Raw genomic sequence first — 26,007 nt, 5'->3', positions numbered from 1 at the left:
CTGGCAAAATGGAATATTTTAATTTTTTGAAGTTACAGGTAATTGACACAATTTATCTCCAATCATGAGGGGCGTGCATGAATGCAAAATTGAAACAAAAGACATTTGTGTAAAGAATACTTGTACGTTATGTGTAATCAAATTCCTGATTGTTATTCAGGACACGTTTGTGTTGAGGAATTTAATATCACACAAGATACCTGTCTAATAAGGTGTAATAATATTGAAAAAGTCCTTGCCGTGTTGTAGTCCAACTCGACGCTCGTGGCGAAAGCCTTCGGCCGCCGAAGTATTCCGCTATTCCGCCATGCGCGAGAAAATTATTCTCTTGTACACGGAGAAGCCAAACTCGTTCTGGTCAAAATAACCCTTCTATCAAGACTACAATTGGTTAGGGATACGATTTTTTCTTTCTAGAACATTGATTCTCCAGAATTAGCTTCAGTCACACTCGTGTTGTAGACTGGTCCGTGATTAAGTAACTGACCAGTTCGTAGCTTTTCTTTCATTTCGAAAATATGAAGGCATCCAGAACGTGTATGAGCTGTCTTGGAGGGGGAGGGGGTAATGACGTACAGTACTTAATTAAACTGTCTAATGAGAATGGGACCGGAATGTTGCAAGAAGACTAAACATCAGTGGTGGATCCAGAGGAGCGGCTTATCCCACTTTGGGTCTGAAGGGCCCACCTTCACTCCCTCCCTCCCTCCCCCACCTCAATTCGAGCAATGAGGACCCAACCTTACTTCCCTCTCTCTCTGTCCTTTTACGCAATACGAGTATGATTAGAATCGAGGAGCAATAAACGTTGGTTGGTAATTTGCCGTCTGCTTTCGAGATCACAAGAAAAAATCCAATGGTAACAGTCCTTGTTAGACACATGTAAATGATGCGTGCTGTCCATACACAGGTAACGTAAAATGTCGGTCATAACCGCTTGCCTTTCACAAGCTAAAAGTGTGAAGCCTTTATTCACAGGTCACTTTTCTGTAATGACTAGTACTGGTTTGTTTGCTCTAATGCATGATAATTGCAAGAAAGGCGCTCTCACTGAACGTTTTATATGCACTCTACTAAGAAACTCATTCATTGCTTATCTCTATTTGAAGTACAGTTTTCTTCGAGGACATTGGAAAACTAGGATTGGAGAGGGCTTAAATCTGGGGTGGGGGGGAGGGGGGTAGGGGGTTCATAACCGCTATGTTTCGTGAAATATATTCAAATGTTGAAAATTCGTTGCGCAGTCTAATGTAATCACGCCTTTGCCTAGAAATGATCAATTTAAGGGCCCTAACCCCTCGGAATTTTTTTTTAAAAAAACAAATCAACATTTTAACATGTTTCGTATTTATAGACCACGTAAACGTCGCCATACGACGTCCAAAACTTTGTTGCGAAACAGCTCGCTCATATTAGTGGCTTAACACGTGTTTTGAACATTTTATGACGTCATTTACATGGTGCTAATAACAGATCACGGGAAAGTGAAAAGAATTACTGTAGTTTCTGGGAACGGTACGAGCTAAGACTACTTTACATAAGTGAGTCGATCGATTCGCCATAAGATAATGCGTTTATTAACACATCAGTCGTTGTCGACAGCACAATGAAGGCATATCTTGCCTTGGTGGATTTCCCTGCGCGTTTACGTGCGTTGGACATGTTGACGGCTTGCGTCACGTTTCGCGGCCGTTCATCTTGTCTCTTTTTTTCCCTTTCGCGTCGGGTCCACCATTATGTATGTTTCCACGTTTTCGACAAAATGTGAGTACAAAAGTTCAAGCGTCCACTTAACTGTTGAGTTCTCGCAAACTCCGGATCACGTTTGCAACACGTTGTATACAGAACAGGTTATTAAAAGACTCTTAAGCAAATTAAAGAAAGAAAACAGAAACATCCTTTTCAACGATTTTATTCAGAACAAATTGTAACGAAATTGTTGCAACGTAGATGGTAACGAGGTTTTCCAGTGGCTGCTTGCTCGTATATCGCCATCCGGTCTACAAACATACCACGTTTTCATGTTTTCATTGGGATTTTTTACAGTTTTTTAGTCAACTAAACAAAACTCAACATTTGTCAAATTAGCGTTCACTGCTATTGGAGGCCGAAGGGTTCATCCTGTTCACTTACGACTGCTTTGCTGAAGGACAAAAACACTTTGATCCTGGTCTTAAAACTGAGCTCTGCGCAAGTTCTTTTTGTTCAGTTTTGAAACACAAAAGAACATGTCTAGTACTATGAAGACAACACAGTCCTAACTGTTCAACAGGAGCTCAGATATTTGTCGGGCCAAGCTTAGCTAGGAATTTGAGCGGCAAAATTTTAAGCTGATCAGTCTGATCCATCTTTATAATGCCGTCAGGGTCGTCAATGTTGATCAGAGTCCCTACACGCTCACGATCATCTCCAAAGATCACTTTAACCTGCAGGTAACAATAAAATAAATAAGTCGCACACAAACAATCCAGTTTTCACCGCAATAAGTACTACGATATAATGACGTCCGCCTAAGGAGGGGGTTAAACCCGAATTTGAATGAAATTTTTATGATGTTTAAAGAAGGGGTAAAAGAAAGAATCTTTTTTTTTGGGACCACCAACCCCCACGCAAGAGCACCGCAGCTTGTTAGGGAACTGGTCTGGTGTCCATCTACTAATTTTTAACTTCAAATTCTTATTTTAAAATCACACTACATCTTCAATATTTCTTATTTCTCTAGTTTTTATTAATCCTTTGAGAAAAACTATTTCCTCCCAAGCAAACGCAAAAATTAACAAACATCCCAAAACATAGATTTATGTAATGATTTTTTTTTTAATGATTTTTTTTATAGAAATATATGATTGAGGGGGGGGGATTTCTACCTACCTAAAAAAATATTATTATATTGTAATAAAAAAAAAAAAAATATTACATTTTAAAAAGAATAAGATTTAAAATTGAAAATCACACATAATAATGGGAATAGAGTTTTTGGATTGCTTAAAACGCGAACGAGATATTCCGTTAAACCTGTTAAGCGGGGGAAAAAAGGCCTTCAGGTGAAACCCCGCCCTTAACGACAACAGATTTTAAATTATACAACGTGCAGCATCATACCTTATCCTGTTTAACAGGTTCACCAGGATCCACGTTGTTAATAGAGACACTGACGTCACGCTTCTCATCGTACAGATACACTGTGCACGTGTTCCCTGAAACTGTTCTGACCACGCCCTTTTTGTCCATCAACTGCGGGTCCTGGAAACAACAATGAGAAAAACACGTGTTCAAAACTGAGAGAAGAAAAGCACCATGGAAGCGAGAAATGGCACTAGCTAATTTTCCACCAAATCAAATGAAAGCTTCGAAAGTGCAGGCTACCTACACGTTACCCTCCTTTAAAGTAAATCTAAAGGTTGGTTTTCACTAGCGACGGAGTCGGAGTCATAATCAGAAGCGTAGAGTGTTATGGTCAAGTGAAAATTAAACCGACGGAGTTCCAAGCAGAGTTCTCGATTCCGCTTATCTCCGTCGCTTACGATCTAGTGAAAACTAGATTGTCGGAGTCAACGGAAAAACTCAGAGGGCGTCAGAACTAGCATTGTGATTGGTTTGTTTTTCCGCTTAGCTTGCGACTTTGAAAATCTAGTTTTCACTGGATCATAAGTGACGGAGTCATAAGCGGAACTGGAAGAAATTGGAAACGTTAAGATTCTTCCGACTCCGTCGAGCTTATCACTCTGCCGATTTTCACTGGGTCGTAACCAGACTTAAGGGTTCAGCGCTTCTGAAACGTTGCGTAACAGTCGAACAAGACAGAAAACAATTAACTCACCTCGTGATTTTCATTAATTCGCACTTCAATATCTGTCGTGACCCAGTCAGCTTGCGCCTCTTCCATGCCTGCCCCAGGGGTGTGGGGATTAAACGCCGGTGATACCGGAGCTATGCTCCCAGGGGTCATGGGATTACCAAAGCCAGGAGATGGAGACTGTGTGTATGGAGAATAGCTGGGCTCCGAGCCGTACATCCCCCCGCCAGGGGTGTTGGGGGTATACGGCCCCCCATATCCGCCGGGAGTAGCTGGGTTGGGTGTTCCATAAACCTGCATTATGAGAGGAAAAACAAAACAAACAAGGATAAGCTAATATCTAATGACCGACAGACAAATATTTTCTAGTTCGACCAATTACCAGCAATAAATGGATCACTTTTTGTAGTAATTTGATCGGATTGAGATTTCAGTTCCCATCAATTTTTATTACATGGACTGCAATTAGGGGCATTAAACGAGGATCCTGGTTTGTTTGAGCAAATCTAACACTTTCCATCCCGACTTTTTCCCACATAACAATTTTCTCTTTGAGGATAATATTATTTTTCTTCCATGTCTGTTCAGTTTGTTCACTAACAAGGAATGCATCCTAGCTCAGTTTAGGATAATACAATTTGGCCAAAAATCCACTTTTTTACCATCGGTTGACGTATTTGATGGAATTCTATAGTTATATTGATAAAAGAATCATACAATCCAATCCCGACTGAATGACACCACTTACCCCAGGGGAGGGGGTTGACGTGTCAAAGTTGTAATCATAATCCTCGTTACGCGCTGGAGTATTTGGCTGTGTTGGATCCCAGGCTCCTCCGTGAAGCGGAGTACGTGAAGGATCGTGGGAAGGTGTCATGGAACCATAATGAGGTGTGCGACTTCCTGTGACAAGAAATGCAATTGAGGTTAGGTACATGACGTTTTATATGATGTAGCTACAGAAAAGGCAGAAATGCATTCAAAGAAGTATTGCTTTAGTATTACCATCGCCGTGAGTTGGAGTCTGGGAACCATACATGGGCGTCCGTGAACCGTGCATGGGAGTCTGGGAACCATACATTGGGGTCTGGGATCCATACATGGGTGTCTTGCTGTAGACGGAACTGGGTCTACTCGATGGGGCACTGTGAAATGAAACGCCAAATCAAGATCACCAAAGACATAATCATGTCATTTGACTACAATCACCAGAATTCTTCTTTTTCTCGTGCTCAATTCAGCAATTCTTATTCAAACTACTCTGGGATTTTAAAATAAAAATGTAACAAATTCTGGCGTTGCAGCCAAATGACGACATTATACAAGTGTGCTATTATATTCTACAACATTATACCAGCGAGCTATTCCAATTTCCGTGAGTCTTTCAAGATGGGCTATTACATTGTTAGGATATTTTGGTTGTGAATAAAGTGTAATATCTTGTTGACATTGTGTGATAAAGCGACAAAATTTCCTGCTCCAGTCACAAGGGTCTTAAGAACAGTTTGCACATCAAGACCTAAAACGGTGTCAAGCATAGAAACAGAAACACTTCTGTATATCTCCATCCCCCTCCCTGCCCCGCCGAAATCTCCACGACATAACTGATCAGGGAAAAGGGATGTTTCAAAGAATTCGTCCGATATTGTAGCTCTTTGGAAGGGTAAGTAAGCACGTGTTTTTTTTATGCATAGTCAGCTTTTTTTGAATAACCATCTTACCCAACGATAGTAAGCCTCATCCTGTCCACAGAAATGGTCTTTACACTGCTGTGAAGTTCAACACGAGCAGTAGTTTCTGTAGCGTCTTTCACTATACCAACATATCCTGCAATCATACAAACCAACTGCTTTATATACAACAAACTCACTGGCAACCACACAGACTGGTTATACAACACGCTCACTGCCAAGAAAACTGCTATCAGACTATGTGTACTCCTTTTACCCAGAGTTTTAATGTTCTTACCGACACTGGTTTACTGCTTAAACAGCTTTAACTACTTGAACTCTATCGACCAAAAAGAAACCATTATTAACCTTTATAAGGACCCTGTGATATTCGCACTGTCTGTGAAATAAGCGACATATCACGGCCTCCACGGCCCCGACCTCGTCCTCGCCCCATGCCTCCTCTTGGAGCACCGCGGCCGCCAGCTCCTCCGCCAGCTAAAAGAACAAAAGCTTGCTGTTAGCAAGTGTAGTTTGAAACTAATTTGTACCCAAATTAAAAGTATTTTTGTAACAAGTACGTGGAGAACGCACCTCCTTCTCTAGCTGGACTTGTTATCCTTGGCGAGGCTGGAGCAAATCCACTGATCCCCAATGTATTGGATGCCGCCTACACAAACAAAGATAAAAATAAAGAGGAATCCATGGATGAAAAAGTGCCCATTTTATTGTTAGTCCTTGCCTCATGAGTTCATATTTATCTTCCCCACCCCTCCCACGCACACACACGCAATTTCTTATTCTCTCAGCCTCACAAATATGACTGTGACAAGACTTGCCGGCATAGTGTGCTTAAAAAAAAAAAAAAAAAAAAAAAAAACAAACCATCATCTTACAATTCTTTACCTTGCCACCCCCTGCCAGTACAAGATGTTTTGTTCTGCACACGAGAATTCCGCCATTCTCTATCACCATCTTGGAAGAAAGGAACGCAAAACTGCGGTAAAGATGCTTGATCTCTCCTTGTAGACCCTGTAAATGGGGAGTTTCAAATAATGAACATAGAAACATTGTCAAGTCTGAACATTCATGATGTTAAAGTCGCTAAAGCCGTGGGACACTGAGTAGTTGTCAAGCTGTTCCCTGGAGCTAAATTCATGACATATCGCATTCATAACACCGCTGGCTTGTTACATGTCTGTGTTGTCATTGAATGGGAGCACGTGGAACACAAGGGTTTTAAAATGTACGCTATAATGGTACTTACAGCATGAGGACCTTCAATGACTTTAACTATGTCCCTGACTTGCACAGTGTTCTAAAAAAACAGAAATGTAATATAAACTACAGAATCAAACAGTATGGCATTTTTGTGGTATCTTTCAGGTTCAAATGCATCTTCATCATGTGTTTCTAACCAATCAGGACTAATGTGCTGTTTTTAAACCAATCAGGAGCGGAACAGAAATACGCATTTCCCGCGCTTGTTGCATGCCCTTGCTACAAGTTTCAATTGCTTGATTGTGTTATTGTCTTGTTATTAGCCAGTTTTACGACAGCCATTAGACAATGATTACAAACCTGCTCGGAATCCAGTGCCACAGCATTTTTGTTCTCTCTTCTTCTCCCCACTGCTTGGTGTTTGACTTGAATCACCTGAAAATCAGAGCAGCGTGAACAGGATTAACATCTGATTCACCCTTCCAGTCAGAACATACAGACAGCTGTCATTCAGCTAGACATTGAGGCGATACACATTGTTGGTATCCGGTCAGATCGCTTCATCAGAAAGTGACTTCGCTCCAAGTGAAACAAAGAAACAATCACGCTGCACATGAAATTATCTTGTTCTTTAATCCATGAGTTGAAACAAGCATGCTTCACATAAATATACCATGTTCTTTAATCCATGAGTCAAAACAAGTACTAACTTCTAAACTCTTTGGTTGGAGCGATTTCACTTAATTTGGTTGGAGTGATCTGACTTGGAGCAATCTGACTGTAATTCCACGTTGCCTAAGGAACCTTACTGGTAACAAGTGATCCGTAGTTCTCAGAGAAGAATGCTACCCATTCTCCCAACTGAACTCCATGAGAGCCACGCAATATATGTAGGACTGTTACGTGGCTCATAACAGGTTTAATGTTAAGGTTTTACTCTTTTTAGCCACGATTTTCAGCATGGGTTCCTATGTTTTTCGTCCTGCGTTTTTCTCTGGAGAACTACGCTAAGCAACTGATGAATACTTACCTTTCCATGTTGGTTCAACACTGAGAACATGTCCCTGTCCAAACGAATGATAACACCAACCGTCTGTGGACTGTAAAAGGAAACAACAGACAAATGCATCTATTTAGCACCAAATCCCTTCCACAAAAATCTTCTAGTCAATTTATTACATTGCATTGGAACTTTGTAGGCTATAAAACAATAGAACTTACTCTAACTGCACCATATCACCCCACTGATGTTGACCCATGGAGTCCACTCCACTACTCCTCTCTGTACAAAGCTGAAGATGTTTGGGCAAAACCTTGAGCTGGAACATGAACAGAAAAAAAAAAAACATTCACAGAGTTGCCTTCTCTGTAGACACAGAAATGAACTGTATAAAGAGTTGTAAGAAGAATTAAGACGGAATCCATCAGGAAATCGAGTAATAATGGACAAAAAACAAGTACCAGAATAATTTAAATCCTATTTATGTTATTTTCAACCCTTTCTAAAACTAAAGATGTTAGTAATTATCCGTGATAACACCAACAACAATTTCTTATCAGAGCCTGAGAAAATTAATTTCAAAGTTCACAAGAACCATATAAACTATAGGTAAAATCTCACATGTAGTTATTTGAAAAATCGCCTTGTTTTCGATGTTTGGTACTGTCAGAAATCATTTCTTGTGATAAGATATTTGAAACAGTAATGCAAAAGCTTTCAATAAGTTGTAAATAATTTGGAACATAATTTTGTCAAATTAATACTCCATTTCCTGGCGGGTTCTATTTTAAATAGCCGATTCCCTCTATAGCGCGCGCCTGCAGGGAATCACGGTAGTTGTATTCATCAAAACCATGCGCGAGACTCAGCAATGTGCATCGTTGCTTAGTCTCGCGCATGGTTTGATGAATACAACTACCGTGATTCCCTGCAGGCGCGCGCTATAGAGGGAATCGGGTATTGTTAAGAAGAATGAATAGAACTTGTTCTGTTTCACTGTTCCAGAATTGTGAAAACCACACAGGCTTACCATTTATCAAGAAACGATAAGGAAACTGAGCAAAGATATCACTTATATATGCATGAGTATGACGCTAAGGATGATGATCTGGCACCAAGTCAGCTGTTAAATTACCTCATGCATGGTAAGATCTGCAAATAGGACCACCATGTTGTCTTCGACTCTAACAATCAAGCCTGTGTCACCCTCATAACGTCCACCTATAACTTTCACATGATCGCCCATCTTGAAATGCTTCTGAAGTTCATGTGCCATGAATTCTAAAGGATCCTATAACAAGAAGACAAAACAATTGGAATGGTGTTGTATTTGCTTTAAAACAGTAACAAAAAAAAGACTTGTCACAAAACAGCAACAAAGAAGACAACTGGTAACATTCTTGGTCAAACACAGCTTTCTATTTTTTGAAAATGTTTCCAAACTATGATACATTTTTATTTTTTATTTGTTTTTATTTTCTCTATAGGCAGCTAGAATCTTCACTAAACTTCCATGTCTTTTCTACTTAAAGATCTTTTTCTTGTTCATTCAGTTTGCATATTTAGTGCTGGCAACGGACAGTTGAAAAAGGGAGGCAGGAAAGTGGCGTCAGCTGGGGAGAGCTGAGGAAGAGGGCAAAGAACAGGCAGCAGTGGTGGTCTCTGGTAATGGCCTCATGTGTCCAAGGGCACAAAGAGGATTAAGTGAGTGAGTGAAGTTCATAAATTAAAACTTGGTTTTGGTGTCTTCAAAGGCTTCAGTGAGAGATTAACAAATCGTCAGTGAAAATGTACAACAAACCACTTTTTCACAAGCTCCCCAGTGAGCTGAAGCTCTTGAAAAAATGAACTGCACGTAGATTGTACTCACACAAGACTTTAATACAAAACAAATCATATCAAACCTTCAAGTCGTCGTGTTTTGGCATGATAGTTATTTTGTTTCCATCAATACTAAGTACTGTGCCTTTCAAATTTGCCAGATCTCCTTCAGCGACCTCAACAACATCACCAGTTACAAAGGCATGTCTTTCCTCATCTGATCCCTCCCTGAGACCTTTTGTTGGCACTGAAAAAAATAATCACAACATGACACTCTTTTCTTTATTTATATTTTAGTTTGCAGATATTTCAAATTCAACAAACATACATACATTGAAAAAAACTCAATTGGTAAGAAGCTAACTAGTTTCAAGACTTAACTTAGCATCAGTGAAAAGCGGAACATACTTGGGACTCTCCAGCTTGCTAGCGATAGGGTGGAAGCTTAAAGGAACTACATCATAGATAACACATCTTGAAAAAAACTTGCAAGTTTGTCAATCGTAATCTGTCTTCATCTTCATCAGTAAAAACCATCCTGGTTTATTTTCGCGTATTTTATTACAAATATATTATTATTCTCCTTTGATGTTTTTGTATGTCAGAAGACTATTATTTTGAGGTTTCCTTCAATTTGGAAGTCACAGAAAAATGACTTAAAATATCGTGACACTGCTTCTTTAAACCTCAGTGGCCACATGAGGCCCTGCCGGGGTAAATTCCGACAAGCGACATGGCCCAAAAAGTAGCGACAGCATACTAATAAAATCGCGACAAACGACAACCCTTTTGGAAAAACTCAAATTCCGACAAGGACAAGCAATTTTCCTTCAATTTAATTACCGACAGCGACATAAAGAGCGCTAAAACAGCGACACGGCACATTTTTAAAGTTAGACAAGCGACACGGGAACCCCCCTGGCAGGGCCTCCCACATGGTTACTGCATTGGACTCTGGATCAAGTGGTCCAGAGCCCTGGCCAAACTCACATTGCCTTTCTCTACCCAGGAGTGTAAATGAGTACTGGTAAATTTTTGGGGCAACCTGACTGAGAGCTATGAGTCACTTTAAAGGCTTTTCTTTTTTTATATAAAACCATGTTGGCTGATGTTACCCACACCATGGAGTCCTGATTTTTCAAATCTCCAAAGGAAACAAAAATTAGTTTAAAAATCAATAAGCTGGAGAAATCAGGGGCAATATTACAGTAGTCAGCTGAGGGAAGAGAAATGACTTTTGGTTTGAGTTATTGGGAGGTTCCAGAAATCAAAGGTCCAAGAAATTGGATTCCACTGTAAATGTTTTCCTATCCGTTACATTTAATTACCACTTTTCAAAAACTTTCCAACAATTTAACAGCAATGTTTTCCAACAGTGGGGGCATCTCTTTTGAGGTGGGTCATGCTAACCATTACCTTCTAGTTCAACATCTTCAGGAGCTGTTTCAAATTTCTGAAGTTCCAAGAGAGTAGGCTTAATGCCCTCCACAACCTGATAAACAGAAACAAAAAATTAATAAAAATACATTCATCTCAAGTAACGGTGAGAAAACTGCAAACTTCAAACCCTACAGGTTGTACGATGAGACAAAATGCTTTAAAAAGTATTTTTTTAAAATTCCTTGCAAGCACAAGCAAGTCAGATTTTGATAGTAGTGTCACACAACTGGAGGAAAGCTTTCCAGTTTAATGACAGTGTATTGCAGTACAACAGATTTTTTAAATCAAACCAATTTTCCTAATTACAGCATTTTTTTAAACCAATAAGCCAAGAAATCCACCAGATAAATTATGGCAGGCAAATCACACTTAATGGCAATCGCCGGAATGAAGGCATTCAAGGAACCTTCAGTCTTCTTCACATTATGGCAAGGGAGTGTTCCATAGACTTTATTTTGTGCAGATTGCTCGACTTTTTGGTTCAGTCTGAAGTAGAGAGCTGGCGTACAGTAAATTAAAAAGCTGGTGAGAATGACTTACAATTGCCGACATGGCCAGGGTCTTGTACATGAAGCCACCACGATACCGACTGCCTTCAAAGATCATGAAGTCTCCATCTTGTCCTATGTCACCTCCAATGCCTCTGTTAAGTATAAGAAAACAAGATCAGCAAACACTTACTCCCTACTGTTTATCCAACAATTCCTTCATTGTCATTGGGAGATTTCAGTTTCAAGTCTTCTTAGATGGTCAGAACTTGCAGTTTGATAGATAAGGTAGTTTGAAAAAATATTAAAGAATTTTAGAGATTTACGTTTGAATCAAGAAAGAAATATTTACCTGATAGCATCAGCATCAAACAGTTTTTGAGGTGGTTTTCTTTTCTTTTTTTCTCTTCTCTGCAGCATCCTTTAAAATTAACATACATTGTATATCAAGTTCTTAGTAGTCACCAAAATTAATGTTAAGGATGAATGCACGAGGAAAAACTTTGCATGAGAAAAATACACTTAGAAAAAGACTGGCACAAACATTAAGCAAAGGTAGATACTGGAAATCACAGTAAGTAAGTGAATCAGAATGGAAAAATTGTAACAGTACCTCAGCTGATTTGGCTAAGCCTCTCATCCTACTGTAATCTATCCTCGGAATCATCTTCAATGTCACCTACAAAACAACAACAATATTCAATCTTATAACAAACAATAATATTACATAGCTAATGCTGTTGCACTCTATCAGATAAAGAATTTTGAAGGACAAGCTTTAAATGTTATCATAACGTTACAGTTTTCAGAATAAAGCATGATTCAATCCTATGGATCATCATGTTCCTAACATTATACAGTCATGCACATGTACTTTTAAGTCCATTAGTAAAATTTCATTTCAAGTGAGAATAATTATTACTCATGGCTTTAACCTACCTGATTTCTTGCTGTGTTAACAAAATCAATCTGCAAACACAGAGAACAGTGAAAACATATTAAGCAATAACTTCATGACAGAATATTTTCCAGTTTTTCTCTTAAACTCAGGACCAAGGTCCCAGCACAAGTACAGCTTACCTACATGCTACATTTTACTTTCATAAAAATACAAACACCACACAGCAAGCATTGCACTGTACCTGTGCAAGATCATCCTTGTAAATGCCTCGTTTTAATCTGACCCACTGCTTAGGTTTGACAGACACAACTTCTTTGACAACTTTCATCACATCAGTCATTTCTTTGATTGGAACCATCATTTGCTGCCATTTGCCAAGGCGTAGAGTACCAAAACCCTCAATGGCCTGAAGAAAAAAAAAAAATTACATGGAATGATGGATCACAAAAAACTGTTAGAAAATAGTTCAGCTTCAGCTGTATTTAGTCTTTAAACTTGGCAGAAGAGTCTGCTAGGTAAAGATTTAAAAATTAAAAATTATGTAATTCAAACTTTCACGAGTTTGATCTGCAGAGAAACCAACTAAACAACCAACAAAGTTACAGCCACATAACAATGTCAAACTTCATGTAACACTTTGAAATACTGATCACTGTATAACTTTTTATGCATGTCAAGTTTTAAAACTTGACAGAAGATTAATCGTTAGTAATAAAATTCTACCTGTTTGACATGAGTCTGTTTGTAAGCTTCAATGTAGATGTATCCTTTAAGCCCCTCCACAGCAACAGCAGACTTGATTTGTAGAGGCTGTCAACAATGCCAAAGAATAACAAATAACAACATTAAATCATGACCACAAACTTATGCTCCAGTGTTAGAAGCACAATATGCAACAAAGGAAAATACGAGAGAGCTTAACTTTTGTAAAGCTACAGCAACTCTCAAAATTCACAAATTAATCCTTCATGAAAGCAAAAGGCAGCAGGGTAGACTTACATCATCTGTGAATTGCTGGGCAATAGCTTTTCTCATTAGCCCAATCACTGTGGCCTTCTCCTCTCCAATCTGTAGGTAACAAACACAGGAATAGATTATACACTATTGATTATGTACATTGTACTATCTCAAAATACTGCAATAATAATCAAAGATGATTTGCAAGTTTACAATCAGTTTGCGAATCATCATCTCTAAAATAGATGTACTGAATTGCCCACCACCTCAGCAGCATTTTATCTAAAGTGGTTGAGTACATCATTGAAGTAATAATTTTTGGATATACCTACAAGCTTAGCTTTTAAATTTTAATCTTACATTTTGATTTTTAATTAGGTTTAAGTACATTTTAAATTAGATTATTGTTTAAAGTAGATTTTTAACTATTAGTATGTTTAAGAGGGCCACAAATTTATTAGTTGAAAAACTATCGATTGATTGATTGATTGATTGATGACTTTAATACCAGTATGCAAAACAAATTGATCATAGTAAAAGACTACTTGATAACTGAAGTCTAACGCAATAAGGTTGTTACAAGTGTTAACTAAAATTCTGACATCCCCACTGAAGCAGAGGACATTAGTTTGAAGTTGCTGTTAGGTCTCACCTTGCATTTCACAGTCCATAAGTTTGGGTCTCTGTTGAGGAACGACAAAAATGAACGAAAGAAAAACAAATGGAAATCCTCAGCTCAAAACCAAACAAAGTTCACAAGCAGCAAAGTAACTTACTTGACACCTGGTAAGAGACTCTGTTGTTGAATTTCTGGTCGCAGTTCATAGTCGTCCCTATATCTGTTGAGAGAACACAGTCCATGCAATGAATTTTAAAGAGTTTTAAAGGCACTATATGCTGTATTTCTAGCAGGCGTTTGAAGTTGAATAGAGCCGCAAGTCTGTGGCCTCGGGTCTGTAACTATTAGTATGTTTAAGAGGGCCACAAATTTATTAGTTGAAAAACTATCGATTGATAGTTTTTAGTCTCCCTATATCTGTTGAGAGAACACAGTCCATGCAATGAATTTTAAAGAGTTAGTTGCACTTTCACTACCAAAGAAATGCCCAACCCCCAAAAAATAATTCTTGAGCAGTAAGAGCCAACCAAATTAATCCTCATTTTGATTTAAATGCTCTCTATTACATATAGTCAGCTCTAAAAGACATTGGCTGCCAAATTCTCAAAATATCCATGTAACACACAAAGGTCAAAGAATAAAGAAAGACAAAACACTGAAATAATGTAAAAGGCTAATGTTTACTATACAAATATAGAATAGTACTCACCTGTCTGAAGTCTCAGCAAACTTTTTCTTGTAATAAGCTTCTAATTCCTCTGCATTTTTATCCCTAAAAAATAAATAATTATCATAGCACCAAAGGCATCTCAAAGTCTTTGCTGCTCTTTAACTCCACGTCTTGAGTTTAAGGAAAGGGAAACATGTAATTGGGAATTTATGGGCTGGTATTCTTCACATGTTCAATGAAAAAGAAATGGTCAAAACAGAAGAAAGCAGATTTTAGACAACTTCCTAGTGACTAAAACATGGAGGACAAAAAATACGCTATGTGGATGTTTTATCCCAGCATATAAAAATTATGTGCAGTAATATAAACAGTGAGGACATGTAACTGTAGTAGAAGTGAAATTTAACCTAGAAATTTAAATACATGAAACCAAACAATTTATAATGTGAAAATCAAAATAACTGTTTACTTTCATGCTTGCTGTGCAAAACAATACATACCCAAGCATCTGTTGCAAACGTCTTGCACCCTAAAGAAAGAAGACATTGAAAAATTGTTACTTACTAAAAGTGTTTTGTTCTCTGGACATACTGGTGTAACAATATCATTAAATTACCATTTTGTTCTTCTCAACACAACAAATCTTGGTTGTCACAACTTCATGTTACAACAGATAGTTACTTATACTTATTACGTCACTGTTTCATTTTTCTTACCGATATATCAGCATCAAGTGATTCATCATCTCTTTCACCTAAACCAAGTAAGACAAAATAACTTGTTCACTTACTCAAAATTAAAAATGCCACTTTGAAGAACATGTACATGTATAAGCCCCACATTACAGTTTTACATTTACCAAACATTGTACTTGGCCATTAACTGGCATTTGTTTCATACTTGTATCAATTAAGTCATGATATCCTTCTTCAGCTTGTTCACCATCCTCGTCATAATCATCATCAACATCTACAAAGGATGAAAAGTTATAGGTTAGTTTTGTCAGTTACAGTAAATTCCAACAACATCTGGCTACTATGTGTAGCTAAGCCACAAATTATTTCTTCATCATTATTAACAGTCAGACATTTTTTAATCACTATGAAGCTCCTACTATTAAAATGTTAAACAGTCATGCTTGAAAAAGCTTGGAAACAAACTTGTAGTTTAGCAGATAATTTGCGCTGTATTCCTAAAACTTTCAGCTATCACAGTGTATGTATCAACTATCCAATGGTGACAAAAAAAAGCCAATTTTAACATGAAGCAGCACCATGGACAGTTCTAGACAAAGTAATGCATACTGTGAAAACAAGAAAAATGCTCAATCCCATGTAGTTGTTTTGGTTTAACTTACATTGCATTTTTGGTAGAAAAAATTTCAAACTTGTTTGAAAAGTTTGCTTTACAAGCTATTATTATATTTTCCTTTGTTTAAAGTTTACACCATAATCTGAACAAAGGAATATTAAAATCAAACAAGGTTCACAACACTCATACACTGTTTTTAAACTTCATCTTAAGTCCTGAAGAACACAAACCTGCTTCCTCTAAAATAAAACCAGTATGACGCCTTCTCTTCTTGCGCTGCCGTTCGTCTTCAAATTCATCTTCGTCATCGTAATCATCTTCCTCTTCATCATCCTCCTCATCGTCCTCGTCATCTTCTTCTTTGGTGATATCCTCGCCCTCCTGCACAACAGAAAAAAATCATCATTGACAATCATAGAATATAACTTACGTTTTGACAGTTTAATATTATTGTCCTGGGAAAACAAGGTGTTCAGTTTGAGTAAACTAGCAACTGGCACTGCAGATTAATCTCATAAATAAACTTTAGCAAGGGCTGATCAAGATGGTACAACTTTTCCGACTTTTGCATGTGTTGCATGCATCATGTAAAATCATATTCATCTTTCATTTTAATTTTTAGCAGAGTTAAATTTAAACACACGACCCCGCAAGCTTTTAGCTTTAATTATTATCGTGTTTAAATTAAGTTTTACCTTAACCTTTCATCACATAATATTGTCTGAGGCTATGATTGTCCTTGGGTTTTAAAATATGTTCAAAATTCTACAACATTTTTCCTGTCCTGCACAACAATCACAAATACTGTTAGATGTAAGTTTGATTTACACAAAAAACAGTTTGTGTCATAGACATTTTTGAAGGTTGGTCCCATGCAATAAAGTTGTGCTGTCTGAATCAGTCCTAAGACGAGATAAAATTAAACCTTTTCAAGTTTGTTGGCTACCATGCAGGGATGGGGCTAAAATCCTGGCTGCCAGCTAATTTTCTGGCTGAAAGAAGCTGAACTAAATCCAGCTAAAATGTCACATGAAACAAAGACTTGGGTAAATGTTTAGAGCTGCAGGCCAGAAAAGCCAGCTGGGCTTGTTGATGAGCCGGCTTAATGTTTTCTTAGCTACATCCCTACCATGTAAAGATAGTGCAAACATCGCACAAAATACAGGACTGTTTGTGAGAGAAAAAGCCATAATCGAAATGTCATACAATTCCGGTAAAACTGATACAGTATGTGACAAATATAAAGCAATTTTCCATGCCAGCCATTCTGGTGGCTTGCTATTTTGCTGCCCAGACTGAATTTTTCCAGCATGTCCCTTTACTTCCATGCCACAAATTACCTTAGGAAAAGCAAAAGAAACACTGGGCATGCATTTTCATGTCATGTTTGTCAGGATTCAAAATGGTGGCCAACTCATGTGTGGAAACGCGTTCTTTGTCCTACAAGTCCACCACAGCGAACATTTACAGAAGCAAGCCTCTTTGTTTTTATGTGTTGTGTAAACTGTTTGAAACAAATTATAAGCTTACGTACACGGAACATATATAGACCGAAAATAAACGTATCAACAAATAGATTATAAACATGCACGCGCAACTCATTTGGGGCAACTACAAACCCTTACGTTTGACTTCAAATAAGTAAACACACATAATAGTAACACACTAAGTATTATACCTCATCAGAAAATTGAGAATCATCGCTGTCCGACATCGTTTACAGGAATAATGTGAAATAAAACTTGCGGAAAAAAATTCACTTCTTCTCCTTTCAAGATGGCGGCCACCATTACCATCCGGGATAGTGTCTACCGCGCTTTCCTGCGTCATGTATGACTATCTGTACTGTCCCAGTAAAAAGTTTGTCCAACATGGCGGATTTGTCGTGGAGTTGCGGCGGTGACTTTCTTGCACTTGTTTGTAGTACTGGAGTTAAAGTTCTGGATGGAAGGTGGGAGATAGAGTTAGGCTATATCAAGTTGACAAAACGTGCGGGAAACGCAAATGATAGTGATGTAACTACTGGGTCAAGTAGCAACTCTGCTCTTGCGAGGACTCACATGTGTCATGAAATTACAAATATCTCCTCGCTTGCTTCGATCCTTCGATAGAAAAAGACGAACAAACAACAGGAACAATGTCCCTAGCCCCCAAAACAATGACAGCTGCTACACTACAGGACCAGTAGAATTACAAGCTCACAAGAACTGTTACAATAAGCATAGACAAGGTTTACAGAAGTGCTGGGGGAGGGGGCAGTCAGGCTTCATGGAGCTCTAGACTGGTCCCAGGGAGGGGGGTGGGGTTTTTTTCTATTCAGGGGAACACAGAAGGCAAAGACATAGAAAACTCAAGCTGGTGACGCATGCAAAGGTTCCAGATAAATGCATGGTCAAAATCCCACTGCTGCACCAAATCATTAGATGATTTTTATTAATTTGTTGGGTTGGGTAATAAGAAATGTATCAAATGTTTAAAATTTATTTTAATATAATAAAAAAAATTTTAATAATTTATAATTTTTTTTACCTTTTTTTTTCCCCCCCCCCCTTTTTTTCCCCTTTATTTTAATTTTTTTTTTTTTCCTATCAAAATCAAAAACTAATAAAAAATTGTGTTATCAACCTTTAATGAATCCAATATTTGTCGATAGATTAATACGAATCGACAAAAAGAAAAATTTTATTGACTATTGAAATTATTGGTTTGTTACGTCCTGGTAATAAGAAAGAGTATGGGCATTTCGCCGGTAAAAAAAAGTGACTGTAATAACGAGGTGCCTTTTCCATATGCACAGAGATGGTAGCTGCAAGTTTTCCCATACTGTTAACAATGAACGACAACAGCCACAGGCCTTTCAGGATGATACTAGCACACTGGGGCATGGAGTAATGTGCTGTTTTTCAAACTCTGGAAATTTGTTTGCTCTTTGTACTCCACAAAAAGAATTACTTATATGGCAGACGAGTGACTGGAAGCTACTAAACAAAAGGTATTATCTTATTACATTTGGATCTTTTCTGTAAATTTATGCACTTTTTGGGTTAATTTCTACAAAACAATAACATATATCATTGTCCCATAAATGAACTGTTCTATTTTTAGATAATCTAGAGCTAATCAGAGCTACATGTAGGTAATCAAAATTGGTAAATCTTCATAATTGTTTATTAAATGTGTGCAAGATTGATTTAATAATGGACTATCTTCAGAAATGATCAGAGACATTTGGTAATTTGAAAAGTACTAATAAAGTGATCAGAATGGGCACTGGCAAAATAATGCTGGGGGGGGGGGGTACCCTGCAATGGACTAGCATCCCATTCAGGGGAGAGTAGAAATATTGCTAGCTACTTAATGCTATTTAAACTGAGGATAAGCTCCGGCAGTGTGGGCCACTTGGCTGGAGGCTTCCCTTTTATTTTTTTTATTCATCTTATAATATGGAATAAGCAGTTACCAGTACTCTATTTCTCTTTCCCTAAAAAATAACCCTAATTAAAAACAAATCTTCATTTATTTCAATAATTTTCAGAGAAATGGTCAGACGCACAACAGTTATATTATTTTCAAATAAAGAGGATTATATTATTGCTAGCAACAAAGGGGGAGAGGTTTACAGGTTTGTGACATTTTATTAATCAATTTGAAAAGCTTACTAGCATATCCATTTGATAATGTGGTGTCCTATCAACAAATATTTAATTGTTTTTATTATTTTATTAATTTATTCTTAAGGTTTTTTGTTCATGATGCTGACCAAGAAAAAGAACTTCTATTGGGACATGTTTCCATGATTTTAGACATGGTAAGGATAATAATAATCATTAATGCAATATACACATGATTAACATAATTTTGGAAGCACGTACAGCTTGAGAAGACAAAGAGAACAAACTTTATTTCAAAATTGAATTTTTTTTGGCCGAAATGGTAAGAAAGCAGGCATAAACTGAAAATAACGTAAATACCAGTAATATACCCATAGGATTTTACATATTTGCAAAAGATTGAGATTTAGTTTGCAGAAAAGAGAAAGTCAACTATATCTGGACAGGATCCAGAATTTGGTGTTATATTTAATGAAAATTAAGGTTGCGGAAATAAACACCTGACTTGATTAAAGTTGCGGAATTACCGCTGACAAAAATTAACGTGACTTAAATTAGCATCAATTCATGCTAATTTTAAAACTTTAAATCTTCTTTAGCATTTATTTTCTTAATTCAGGAGTAATTTAATTAAAAGTAAATTTTAAATAACATAAATAACAGGAGCGTTTTTTTCCAATAACAAGGTATACTCTACTGACAATACTTGTACTACTTACCATACGATACTTTATATATATGACTTCTTGCAATGCCATACAAATACATCACTTTTAAATATTATACCTATGCATGGCCCCGTCCCACACGGCTGTCGCTGCGGACCGCCGAGGAGCACGCACCGCATCAGACACTGGGTCCACCATCAGGCGGACCCCATCACCCGCCAGTGCGCACGCCCCTCGACCTTCACCGTGAGCTGCAGTTCAGTCGCGTTGCGATCTCCATCAACGGACTACGTCGGGCATTACTTATTATTATAATATGATAGTTACACTAGTTACTTACGTACTTGTATTATATCAAATTGTTTCAAGAAGTGTTTGCTTGTTTGTTTGTTTGTTTGCTTTTTGATAAATAGCAATACAAACATTTATTATTGGAATGTTATGTGTAATTCTTTCTCATTCATGCTTATATCTTAATAGGCTCTTACCAAAGATGACAAATATTTAATCACATGTGATAGGGATGAGAAGATACGTGTTAGCTGTTATCCTAACTCGTACAACATCCAATCATTTTGTCTTGGAAATTTAGAGTAAGTGGATCATTCACCAACAGTGCTAGCGTCAAAGTGTATATAAGTGTGATATTTATTTATTTAATTGTAGAAAAGCTTTTTGCATTTGCCTGGGCTTATATTTGTAACTCAAATGGGTCTTACAGTGAAATCAGTAACTGCATGTACTTACACTGCAGATTGAGTTTTTTCAAACATTAATATGTCAATCAATTTTTGCTTGTTTGCAGTTTTGTCAGCTGCTTAGGTCTCCTACCAGGAACTAGTCAAAGCATTCTTGTATCAGGTGGAGGGGTAAGAAACATTGTGTCAGAACGACACAGTTTTGGTACGAAGCTCCCAATTTATGGCAGCATGTTCTAGCCAATGAAACCTTGTAGTTTTGATTTGAAATATCGTGGTATGTGGCATGTTATTATTTCACAAGATATACTAAGTATTTTCATTATACAGCAATTAATGTGCCCTATAACATTATGTACACACATTGCTTTAGTATGTGGGTGCAGCTTTCCTAATAAAAGCATCTTAAATTTTTCCAAAGAAGTCCACAGACCACAGACCTTTTATGCTTAAAATCGGAGTTTTGCCTGCTCTGCTGTTGCTGTTGCCACCTCTACTGTTTTGATAAATTTACGTCATATACAACACACACGTTTCTAAAGTTTTATTAAGTGCTTGTGTGTCTATTCTTGCAATCTGGTACATCTCCATCAGGAATGTAATAAAAACAATATAATAACAATGACCAGTAATGAGAACATATGAACCAAGCAAGAATGGCAAATGTAATAAGAAACTGAAATGTTTCGCATGACTACGTAGTCATTCACTTTGATGTTGCTCTCGGTAGGCAGGGAAAAAAAAGAAATGTCTGTGGACAGACTACTTATTTTATTTTTTATTTTTTTAAAAATGTGTAAGGATGGGTTTATGCGATTCTGGAATCCTGAATCAGGCAAGCAGATTACTTCAAAGATGATAGATGTATTGACAGAGAGTACCAAGGAAGACGATCAAAAGGTAATGATTATTTGTGAACTTCTTATTGTATCTACTTTGCACTTTAATGTTAAGGTAATAATGATAAAAGATCGCCTCAGGGATATTAGCATGCCTTGTTCAAAAGTGCTTATCTAAGTGTAAAAAATATAAAAAGAAGAAGTATTGCATATTGACATGCCACAAAATGCATTCAAGCCTGGCCAGGATCATTGTGTTATGTTCTCGGGCAAGACACTTTACACTCACAGTGCGTCGTGTGTGTCGTTGGGGGGGGGGGGGGAGCGCGTACCCCTAATGGACTAGCATCCCCCAAGGGGTTGAGTATCAATATTCTTAGCTTCTCATCCGTGGTACAAAAACTGAGTTAAATGCTGACATCTTGAGCCATTTAGGCTCCAAATATCTTCATTCTGTCTTTTAATGTTTTTTTTGCTTACCTCATTTGCTTACTTACAGGATGACTCAATGTACAGCCCAATTATTTCATGCTTAGCTTGCTGTCACAAAAATTCAGTAGTGTGTGTTGTTACTGAAAGGTTAGTACAAAACAAAGCTCTAAACTTCATTTCTCCCTACAGTGAATTGTCAAGAAAAGATGTGATGGAAGCAGGAACCCTGCAATGGACTAGCATCCCATTCAGGGGGGAGTAGAAATATTCCTAGCCGCTAATGCTACAGAAACCGGGATAAGCTCCGGCAGTGTGGGCCGCTTGGCTCGTGGCTTCTCCTTTCTATAGAAAATGCTATTTTGAGCTTTGTAATTCATTATTCTGTTTTCTTGTTTGTACAGGTGTAAAACGTTCCATTTATATCACACAAGTCAAAATGAAGTGACCACCCTCCCCTCCCTAGAGAGCAATGTACCCCCCTGGAGTGCTGTATTTGACCCTGAGGGAAGACTTTGGTGTGTACAGCCTCACTCTGACGAGCCTGTTTTGGTGTTTGAACCCAGAGGAGATTCACCTAACTTAACGGTGAGTAAAAACATTGAACAGCAATTTGGTTATGTTACAAGAGTTACACCGGTTTCCTGAAAAGATATAAATGTTTCCAAGGGAGGATTCTTGTATTTTTCAATATTTTTCAGCAGAAGTCTACAGACCTTTGTTTTCAGAAATTTTAGTATGCTTAAATGTTAGATTTGTTGTTGAAACCTATATTTGTTTGTCCCTTGCAGTCCATGGAAGTTCATGTATAAATCTCTTTATTTTTCTCTTGCAGTACACAAAACTCTCGTCAGATTTCTCGCCAGTTCTATCATCAGCCAGCGATTGGAACTTTTTGAAAGGTATGTTCTTCCTGGTATAGTGCATGGAAATCTTACTTGAAGTTAAAAATATTTGGGCCGCTTTTGATTGACAACCCTGGCCAGGATTCCCCAAAACAGTTTTTGAGCCATCACAGGGGAACGTGTGGCAAGCGCGGGAAAATATTCAAGTGTGACAAGCGCGGGAAAACATGTCACGTGTGACAAGCGCAGGAAAACATGATACCTCTGATAAGCGCGGGAAAACATGACACCTCTGACAGGCGCGGGAAAACATGACACCTCTGACAAACGCGGGAAAGCGTGATACCTTTCGGCTTGGATGTCTGCTGGAAATGCTGATAAAAATCCCGTTTTCAGTTTAAAATTCTGCCGAATTTTGCACGGTACAGCTAACCAATTACAGAAACCCATAAGGTTTGAAACGTGTAACGCGCGCGCACAGCGTTTGAATATTCATTTTGCTAAGTACCATATTTGGAAACACTAAGAATTTGCACGCAAATGCTTTATACACGCAATGACACACGCAACATAATTTTTGGTTTTGCGGTAAGTTGCTTGAATTTCGACCTAAACGCCGTAAATTTCTTACAGAAACTAAAGAAATACATTAAGTGAATTGAGGCGAAGTTCTCCAGACTACTTCAAGAAGATGAAACAGGACAATTCAACCAAATTTAACTTTATTCAACCAAGCTTGTTCAAATAAGATTACGCCATCGAGCGCGAGCTGTGAATTTAATCCAAATATAGTAATTTTGATTGGTTAAATGTTTCTCGTGATTTTCCAAATATGGTACTTAGTGTAAACGAATGTGCGCATGCTTTGTACAATGCGAGTCATAGGGAGCTACACGTTTCAACCCTTATGGGTTTCTGCCAATTAGGTATCTATTTGTATAGCTAACATAAACAAAGCCATAGCATTGAAAGAGCGTGGCTAAAGCATTGCATCTAAATCTCCACCAAACAAGAGTACTTTTTTCCTTACGCATCAGATCCTCTCTTGCCTTACGTTTAATATTTCCCAAAGAACTGGCTGATCAAAATGTTATGTTACGTTACGTAATGTTATGTTATGTTAAGTTAGGCCTGTTGTCCATAGCCTGCGAACAGGCTTTCCGGAGATTTCCGAAGAGCGCTTGCCTGTTCGCAGGCTATGTTGTCCAAAGGATGGGTAACCACATGTGTAACCCTATCCACCGGAAAAACTGATTGCTATGCAAGTAGATTCATAAGTGGGAATTCCTCCCGGGGGGGGGGCACCCGGTATACTTTTGGGTGGGGGTGTGCCGCTGGGAATTTGAAGCCCTTACCCTATACCAGACCATGTTCAGCTGATTTTTGCAACCCTTTACTAGACTAGACACTGAAAATCCCTACCCTATCCCAGACTTGCATTTTGTTAGAACTGTATCATTATCAGTGTTTTAATGGCAAACCATCTGTGAACAACGATGCCGCGATGATTTTATTTACGTTTAGGAAAGCCTCTTTCTCTTCCGAGTTTCTGGACTATATTCGTCATACTGTCGATCGGTTTCCCGGCAAATGCTACCCTTTTCTAGACCAAAACTCTCTCATTTTTATACCCTATCTCAGACTAAACTGCTTGAAAACCATACCCTTCACAGCGGCACATACCTATAAAGCTCATGTATGGGAGTGCCCCCCCCCCCCGGGGAATTCCTTCTCTGAACACAACTAATAAGTGGACTATAACCAAGCCCAGCAACATGTTGACCATCCCCAGCCACTCTATTTCTTAACGCAAAAGAATGCAAGGGAAACATCGAGCGAATTCGATTCTTTTCCCGCGTTCAACGGTCGAAGAAAAATACTAGAAAATAGCTGAACGCTTTCGTTTTGTTTTGGCCCCGAGTTTTGAAAAACTTTGGTAAGACTGACTTGGATTATGAACTCTGATCACGCGCACAAGTCACACCACAAAGTGACGTCATCTGTACACTGGTCCCGGTTGATCAAAGGTTGAATAACGCTATCCACCGTAAATCACTATCCAGTGAATAGCGTGATTTGTTTTGTCAGCACTTATCCACTGGATAGCTATTTGTCTAGTGGAATGCGTTATTTACCCGTTGAACAACTGGGCTCTACCCTGTGCTCTAATAGATGACATGCATCGACCAATCATGACGCGCGCGGTAACTAGGTTATTGAAAAAATATATCCTTTTGGTTTTGCTGGCGTGACATGTTCCCAGATATCTTGTTATCCAGTAACAACGCGTTATAACGCGCACATATAACCAAGACTTGTCCGCTTACATTTGTTCTCACAGGTTCTTTAAATCAAGAGCGCAAACTGGAGACTCTAAGAAAGAAAGAGGTCGACAATATAACGGATTACCTGGCGAGGAAAGAGGACCGAATAGAAAAGAAAAAGAACAAGACCAAAGAACCAGACAACCGTCGTACAACAATGGAGGAACAAACTGAAAATGAAGCAAAGAGACCAAGACTTGAAATAACAAGTTGATCGATGTGGCCAAGCAAAAAGAGTAAAGATTGCTTTCGTGAAAAAGCGATGCAAAAAAAACCAAGTTAGCGGAATAATGCCAAGAAATCTGTTTCTTTCCTTTCATCGTTAAATCTTGAATACAAAATTACAGGCCTTTTTGTCTTTGATGGACTGAACACCAAAAACAGTCAACTGATTTCAACGTAGTCACCGTTTATTTTCTGCGCTAGGATCAACCTAGCTGAGGGTCCTCCTCTAATAAAATAAAGAAAATGCACTCAACTTGTTTGTTTTTTGTTTAGTTTTGTTTTGTTCTGTTTTATTTTTTTAAGGAATATGAGCTAATTTTGCCATTCCTGTCCACGCGCGCGCAGTAGCCTTTATCAAACAGGAATAACGTGTTTTACTGGATCAAGTCAACCGTAGTTTCCGGTTGGTTTATGGGGCTGCTGTTGGTCGAGTTTTTTCATTTGTGTTTAGGGAAAAAACCTGTTTTCTGTTGT

At 38.1% G+C, this 26,007-nt stretch overlaps 2 protein-coding genes across 2 annotated transcripts; one reads left to right on the top strand and one right to left on the bottom strand.

The window, feature by feature from the left end:
• Positions 1 to 1,896: 1,896 nt before the first annotated feature.
• LOC144651088 (transcription elongation factor SPT5-like) lies at positions 1,897 to 17,711 on the bottom strand. The gene is given in 32 exon segments (XM_078510962.1): positions 1,897 to 2,426; positions 3,103 to 3,243; positions 3,821 to 4,090; positions 4,545 to 4,699; positions 4,802 to 4,941; positions 5,518 to 5,623; positions 5,836 to 5,964; positions 6,061 to 6,136; positions 6,373 to 6,498; positions 6,734 to 6,784; positions 7,048 to 7,122; positions 7,718 to 7,787; positions 7,909 to 8,006; positions 8,823 to 8,978; positions 9,592 to 9,755; positions 10,925 to 11,000; positions 11,489 to 11,591; positions 11,789 to 11,838; positions 11,840 to 11,857; positions 12,050 to 12,115; positions 12,376 to 12,405; positions 12,579 to 12,743; positions 13,061 to 13,147; positions 13,337 to 13,405; positions 13,947 to 13,977; positions 14,071 to 14,133; positions 14,623 to 14,685; positions 15,084 to 15,112; positions 15,300 to 15,337; positions 15,484 to 15,552; positions 16,125 to 16,275; positions 17,573 to 17,711. Coding segments are annotated over 32 exon segments (3,051 nt in total). The 5' UTR covers positions 17,609 to 17,711; the 3' UTR covers positions 1,897 to 2,276.
• Positions 17,712 to 17,730: 19 nt separating this feature from the next.
• Positions 17,731 to 25,790, top strand: LOC144651089 (tRNA (guanine-N(7)-)-methyltransferase non-catalytic subunit wdr4-like). The gene is made up of 11 exons (XM_078510963.1): positions 17,731 to 17,845; positions 18,692 to 18,886; positions 19,430 to 19,516; positions 19,633 to 19,702; positions 20,654 to 20,766; positions 20,979 to 21,042; positions 21,673 to 21,771; positions 22,210 to 22,289; positions 22,544 to 22,727; positions 22,975 to 23,041; positions 25,326 to 25,790. Exons 1-11 carry the CDS (start codon positions 17,766 to 17,768, stop codon positions 25,520 to 25,522), a joined length of 1,236 nt encoding a protein of 411 aa, XP_078367089.1. The 5' UTR covers positions 17,731 to 17,765; the 3' UTR covers positions 25,523 to 25,790.
• The last annotated feature ends 217 nt before the right edge of the window (positions 25,791 to 26,007 follow it).

The sequence above is a fragment of the Oculina patagonica genome, chromosome 4 (assembly GCF_052425735.1).
Source record: "Oculina patagonica isolate OP01 chromosome 4, crgOcupat, whole genome shotgun sequence".
Taxonomy (NCBI): Eukaryota; Metazoa; Cnidaria; class Anthozoa; order Scleractinia; family Oculinidae; genus Oculina; species Oculina patagonica.
Note: the sequence above shows the minus strand (reverse complement) of the source record. Positions and strands in the feature narration are given on the sequence as shown.

What these genes read in the sequence shown, in the direction of transcription:
- LOC144651089 (XM_078510963.1), top strand. Translation starts at nt 17,766, where the DNA reads ATGGCGGATTTGTCGTGGAGTTGCGGCGGTGACTTTCTTGCACTTGTT. An exon ending in TGGAAGCTACTAAACAAAAG is followed by an intron (nt 18,887 to 19,429) that starts GTATTATCTTAT and finishes AATAATTTTCAG; the next exon opens with AGAAATGGTCAGACGCACAA. An exon ending in GAGATTCACCTAACTTAACG is followed by an intron (nt 22,728 to 22,974) that starts GTGAGTAAAAAC and finishes TTTCTCTTGCAG; the next exon opens with TACACAAAACTCTCGTCAGA.